We start from the raw sequence: 6,736 nt of genomic DNA, 5'->3' as shown, positions 1-6,736 counted from the left end.
GCGTCAGATAAAAAGGTCCGACCTCCATGGCGCTTCCGCGGTACCTAAATGCCTATATCCGCTGTTGTAGACTTTGTATATCCTTTAATTCACTCTCAGAGACCCAACTATTAAATTTATCAGGCCATCCCCGCCATTTAACTAGGCACTGTCTTTGTGCCCCGTGCCCCTTCTTTGCCAAAACGTTCTCAATACGGTACACACGATCTTGATCCTGTTTTATTTTTTGCAGCTCTTCTTTGTAAAAACACCCTTCGACCTCCTCCCCAGCATAGTCTTTTAAGTTAAAAACTGTAACGCCTGAATGCTTGGAAATCTTGTCTATCACAAAGATCTCATCTGTAAAAGTCTGCTCATACCCCTTTTGAAATACCCCCTTGCATCTAGATACCCTAACATGATCACCTTTTTTGAGCGTGTTTTTTGAAACAGGGTTGTTGGTGAACACGGACCCGTACACAGTTCTCCAAATTTTCAACTCATTTTGCGGGGATACTTCTACAGGGGACGTCTTAATGGTTCTATGATAGCTATGATTGTAACTTTCAATAAAATCTTGTAAACGATCTATATAACGAAATGTGTTGTACGCTGTAAAATACCGCCAAATTCGTGCCTTGAGAGTTCTGTTGAATCTTTCTACAATCGCCGCCTTCACTTCGTTGTTTGTAACAAAATGTTTTACACCATACTTGTTCAGCAGAGCTTTTAGCGTCTTGTTTTCAAACTCTTTTCCTCTATCTGTTTGTAACTTTTTAGGAATTCTCCCGCTGCTGAAAATGTAATCAAAGGCTTTTGTGACCGAGCTCCCCGATTTTTCCTTCAGGCCAACGGCGAATGCATACTTTGACAGTACGTCTATCACCGTTAATATAAATTTTACACCATCATTAACCGCGGCATGTTCACGGACGTCTAGAAGGTCCGCCTGCCATTGATGATTTAAGCCGCTGACTATCACACGCCGTCTTTGAAAGCGCTTTCTCGACCCCTTATGTAGCGTGTAGGCATCTTCGCCCGATAACCAGTCGCGTACCTGTGTTCTTTTAACACCGTCGTTGTGGATTTTGCTCTCCTTGTACAAGGCTTCTACACCGCCAAAACTACCAACTTTCGAGGGGTTGTAATAAACTCTTTTGAAAAGCTTCTGCATCGTAGCGCTTCTTGAACTAAAATACCGCAACCCCTACTCCCGCCCCCCTATTCTATTAATTCACTTTTGTTTTATTATTTTTCTTTATCAAATAATCAGAACTAGAAGCCGGTTTATTTTACAATAGTAGATTATTTAATAACACACGAATTAAACAGTGTATGATTTAAACTGGTAATATAGGAATGTACAGCGCTATAAACGATAATAACGATAAAAACATAGATATTTAACACAATGCTCTCAAAAACTCGTGACGTAGAATCAATATTTGGATTTTGCTAGCTATGAACGGTACCAGTCTTCTTACATCCTCCCCACGCCCCTTCAAGAAGGCTCGACAAAACAAATCAGATATTGTATTCATGAAATTGAAAAACTGTTTCTTATTCAGAGTAGTTCCTAGGGTGCAAAATGTCCGCCTGATATAATTGTCGATGCAATCTTCGAGCACGTCGTCAGCGCCCAAGAAGATTTTGCTCTTTTCAACGTCGTAAAAGCCTCTAGGTTTCTGACCCAGTTCTTTTTCAAGCTCTTCGATGATTTCACATCGCTTGTTACGACATAGCGCGGTCGGGCGAAACACTGGTTTGGGGTACGCCATCTTTGCTCTGATCAGAAAATAAAAAGCGTCTTCCAGGCATCTAACGCTCGGTCGCACGCCGATCTCAACCATGTGTCGAAACACACTTTCCTGCAACGGAAAAACACACATACATAATAGTAGCAATCGCGAAGATCATCATGTTTTCATTTACTCTACATTAAGAAATGTCATGTTCCTCGGTTTTAAACTCCTGTAAAGATACTTGATCTTAAAATATCTACGGTAATTCTTCCTTCTCAAATGCTGTTTCATTATCAAGCGTATGTCTTCATCACCCGCTTCATACATACTTTTCACATGCTCTGATGGGGACTGTACTCTCTTAATATACTTTAAAACATTCGCAATCATCTTACTACAATCTTCGGGTACTGACATTTCTTTCAAGCCATAGACCGCCCCCAACGTCGCCATAATCTTATAGGGGTCCAGCTTGTAACATAGTTTCCGTATCAAACTGTCTTCATATTCATCACCCGTCGTGAGACAGTCGTGATGCAACTGACTCGGGTCGTCAATTTTACAACCTTCGCATTCGTCGTACCACCCCGCCTTTAAGCACAATTTTATGATCGCGGCTATCGTTGTCAAAAGTCCGCGATATCGATCCGTGCTCCAACTTTCACCACGACAAAATTGTACAATTGCGTCTAAGCGCTTACAGCTGCAGTTTTTATGCGTTACGGCAAGTTTTTTCTGTCTTGAGCAGCAGAGACATGAAAAACGTAGCGATGGCTGTGTGACTTCCATAGTCGTGCTAGCGGTTTTGTCGCCTGGGGCTCCTCCTCCTCTCTTTTGCTGATAAAAAGAAAAAAGGGGTTTTTCGACCTCAGCCTTCCTCACAACTACACGCCTCATCATCACACTCTTAAACACCCCAGAGGATTTGCCGAAAAATTGCGGTTCGTACTTACTTTTCGTTTTCCAACTTCGCACTTTTCTGTTTCGTTTACAGATTCTTCTCCGGAATCCATCTCTGTACAGTCGCTGGAGTCCTCGGGTTCAGGCTCTTGCAGGTCAATACCCTCGTCATCTTCACTTGGTTCCGCTCTTCCACCGCCGTCTGTAGCATCGGAGGTATTGCTCGCCATTTTAGCAATGCCACCAACCGCCTCTTCGCAGGCTCCGGTCTCGGGCTTTATATTCGGCATAGCCGATGCCTCGACGTCTGTCTCGGGCTTTTTATTCAGCATCGCCGACGACATCTCCGACGTAGTACCCGCAGGCGTTGTTGGCGCGCAATTTTCCTTATCACTATCGTCGAGTTCTGCAGCGTCGTCTGCAGCATTTGCCGCTTCCTTCAGCATCGCTGTTATAGTTTCTCCAAGGGGTCCCGCTTCCACGCTAGAGCAAGACATTCTCAAAGTTGTCTTAAAGCTCGAGCTTTTCTTTGTCGGCAAAAAGCGGGGGTTTCTTAACACACGGTCCTCGGAATGCTGGCTTATATCCTCTGTGAACATACTAGACACGCCCCGCGGTATGTTTGTAGACTCGTATTTCACACTACCCCCACTTCTTAGCAACCCTCCTGCATGCGTGGTCGATTCATACGTTTTTGATTTCATCGCAGTATCATTTTATAAGCCTTGATTCACAAATCCTAACTTATCGTTTTATACGCTTTTTGATTTCATCGCCGTATCATTTTATAAGCCATGATTCACAAAATAACGACCTATAAAACAATAAAATGCTATAATCTTATCAATGCGTTATAAGGACCGATTAAAACCCCGATTAAAATCAGACTTGGAACGCGTCCAATATAGACACACGGACCAAAGGGGCGTGGTCAAAGGGGCGTGGCCACCTGTCAAAAAATACATGGTGACGAGTAGTATACAACCTATACTACTTTCGGACTGAAGAGACTGTCACACCGGAGCCAACAAGAGTATTCACTGATAGCGGCGTCATTAATCAACACATTCTGCATCATCTCTTCCAAGGGCAGAGCTGCAGTAATGCTCCTTGGAGCACGCTGCTGGCTTTATTAAGCTCCTTCATCTATAATTTATAAAAATCCATTTAAAGTGCATAAGCTCGACCCAGCAACAGAGCCATAACCTGAACCTAATGATAAATGAAGAGCTTTGCAGGCGATGATCCTCACCGGATAGATATACATACTGACTCATAGGGGATATTAGGTCAGATAGGGATCCAAATAAACAAAAAGCTATAAATAGATCGTTATATACAAAAGAACGTTTTTAAAAAGCAGACAGACATACAGACACCGGGCACAGAGGGACAGACATCTTGCAGTCTATATGACCCGAGCGACATACTTCGGCTTCACCATAAATTACCACAGTTTCGTTCTGAGCCACATTCAGCTGTGTTTGATCTCCGTGAACATGCTGTAGGCGCACAGTAGTGTAATCTCACTGATCTAAGTATTACAGAACGCACTACAAAGGTACAGCCACATGCACTCATCTGCTTCAGGTTATGGAAATGCCGCTTGGTGGAAGAGCTCACTTAACTCTAAAATCTGGTAAATGTTGGCAAACATTTAAAGGCGACCACAAACCCTCGTGCAGTTTCAAAGAATGAGCCTGGAACATCTATTCTAACCCCTGAAGGTTGTGGCCATTCTGCCTCTGAAACGGGAGCCAGTCGGGCAAATCCAAGCTGTGGCAGTCATATTGAAATACACACAACGTATTAAAGTTAGAATTAAGAAACATCGAAATGAGTTTTCAGGCTGGTGTTGTGGCACATGAGAGCTCCCGTAGATCTGGCAGTAAGCAGCAATGTAAAAATAAAGGAAATCCAAGAGGCTGTGCCTACAGCGTGTTAGTAATGCCCATAGCGGGTCTATAAACCAGCGTTTTGTGACATTAACAATGTAAGAGTGCTTGTAGTCCAAGTTCCATTGGGGCATATTAGCAAGACCGGCGATAAAATTATCGCCGTTTTTGCGGCGGGAAACTGCCGCTAAAACGGCGATAATGGGCTTGCTAATATGCGTTATAGAATTCCAATAGAAGCCCATTGGAATTCTATAACGCATATTAGCAAGCCCATTATCGCCGTTTTAGCGGCAGTTTCCTGCCGCAAAAACGGCGATAATTTTATCGCCGGTCTTGCTAATATGCCCCCATGTTCATGCGGGGCCTGGTTGTTTTGCGCCTGAAGTAATGGGTTTGAATCTGGAAAAAAAACACAGTTTGTGAATTACGTTAAGGGAAAACTAGAAAGGAAATGATTCACCGCACAAACACATGAACCTTGTTCTAATTTCATGTACCTTAACAAATGGCAGTTGTGTCACCGACATCGTATTACAATTGTTTGTTGCAGCCAAGCCCCAAAGGATGTCAGCAGACTTTGAAAAACAAAATGGTCCCTGAGAGTGGGGGTCAGATGTACGATTTCATTTTGAAAAAAACAAACTCAGAGCAAAAAGCGCAACAATATGGATCTTCCTACTACACACTCATGAGGTGAATTGTTCTGTCTGTCTGTCGCAAAAACCCTCATTACAAGGCGACCAGAGAGGTGTCCCTAGCCACTCCCCTGTACCGTATCAACTCTCACCACCCACTGACCCCTCCCACAACACTGCTAGTCCGCCACTACCACCCCTGCGAGATCAGTTTTTTGTGTGTGTAAAATTCAAAATTAATAGCATTTTCTTTTTTTTTTGCCAGGTGCCCTCTTTCCCGCACTTTGCATTCTGGTGCATTAACTTCCAAAGGAGTAAAACTACATGCACCAGAATGCAAATGGTGATACCCGATCAGCCGAAACTGGCTGACCGCGTTACACCTGCCTGGGACAACTTGATTGCTTAGAGGTGCAATGGTGCAGTGCAGAAATGTCTCCGTAGGCGTAGGATGACGTTTGTGGTTTTGCATAAAAGTTGCTGTGGAGATATTATTGTTGTCTGCATGCGTCCACCCAATGTGATACGTTTGTGTTAACTGACCACAATACACACTCTGTGAGCAGTTTTGCACTCAAAAGACACACCAATATGTTTTATATTTTTTAATCGCGCATGCTGTTATGTGTCATCGAGGCCACAAATACCTGTAATAGGGCATGGGTACGCGCAGGCATTCCACAAGATAAGCAGTTGTGGCTCGCAATACGCACACGTGCGCGGGGGGCTTCGTGCGAGGGTGGGGGGGGGGGGCCGGGAGTTTAAAAATAAAGTTTAAAAAAAAACCATAAAAACTTACCTGACTGCCGCCGGGGGTCCGCGCCGCATCTCGCATCTGCTGTGTGTTCCTGTGCCGGGGTGGTCCGCCGCCGCCGCCTCTCAACCAATCCAGACACCAGGATTGGCTAGAGCACTGTCTGTCTCCGCCCATAGGAGACCGGGGGCTGCGGCCACTGGCCAGTAGCCGCCCTCGCCCTAGTTCTCTCGCCTAATGCAGGGCACTGCAGGCTACTAGTGTGCAGGTTCGGGCTGGTCAGAAAAATGATCAGCCCAAACCTGACCATGCACACTGTGCCTGCCCTGCTGTCACTCAGTGAAGTAGTCCACAATAAACCCAACCCTCCATTGCTGCCCCACCCCCTTCAGCGGCGCGTCCTCCTGACTGAGTCGGATTTCAAGTCAGGACGCGCCCGGCGTGAAGTTCTTCTCCGTGGTAAGTGGGGCAATGCCCCTACGCCCCAATGGACGCACCGCGCCTGCACAGGCGGTCCCCACTTCTGAGAAGAGTGACAGTACCCGAGGGAGCGACGTTTTTAACTCATTCCCGGCTGGGGGGCACCTACCGATACCGCAGCATGTGTGGTGGCACCGGGGCCAGAGATTGTGGTTAAAGGGCACTGAAACCTCCTTAGGAGCAAATTTTACGCTGAGGTTTGTGGTGAGGAGGAGTTACCCCCGGGCTCATAGATACCTTGCAGTGGCACTGATTGTTGGCTGTGTAACCAGCCTCACCAACCCTGCTTCTCTTCCTGGGCAACAGATTCCAGTAAACCCCAGCCACCCTTGCTGTTTCTCTCCCATA

General features: G+C 45.5%; 1 protein-coding gene across 1 annotated transcript in view; it reads right to left on the bottom strand.

Annotated features, from left to right (window-relative positions):
* Positions 1-1,265: 1,265 nt before the first annotated feature.
* LOC146768987 (uncharacterized) overlaps positions 1,266-6,736 on the bottom strand; it is a 32,988-nt gene continuing 27,517 nt past the window's right edge. Inside the window, exons 2-3 of the mRNA XM_085640581.1 lie at positions 2,675-3,104; positions 1,266-1,847 (exon numbers count right to left, since the gene is read on the bottom strand). Coding sequence (XP_085496707.1) covers positions 1,383-1,847; positions 2,675-3,104 — 895 coding nt within the window. The 3' untranslated portion in view covers positions 1,266-1,382. The remainder of the gene's footprint in view (positions 1,848-2,674; positions 3,105-6,736) is intronic.

This window comes from Triturus cristatus, unplaced genomic scaffold (genome assembly GCF_964204655.1).
Source record: "Triturus cristatus unplaced genomic scaffold, aTriCri1.1 SCAFFOLD_706, whole genome shotgun sequence".
NCBI lineage: Eukaryota > Metazoa > Chordata > Amphibia > Caudata > Salamandridae > Triturus > Triturus cristatus.
Note: the sequence above shows the minus strand (reverse complement) of the source record. Positions and strands in the feature narration are given on the sequence as shown.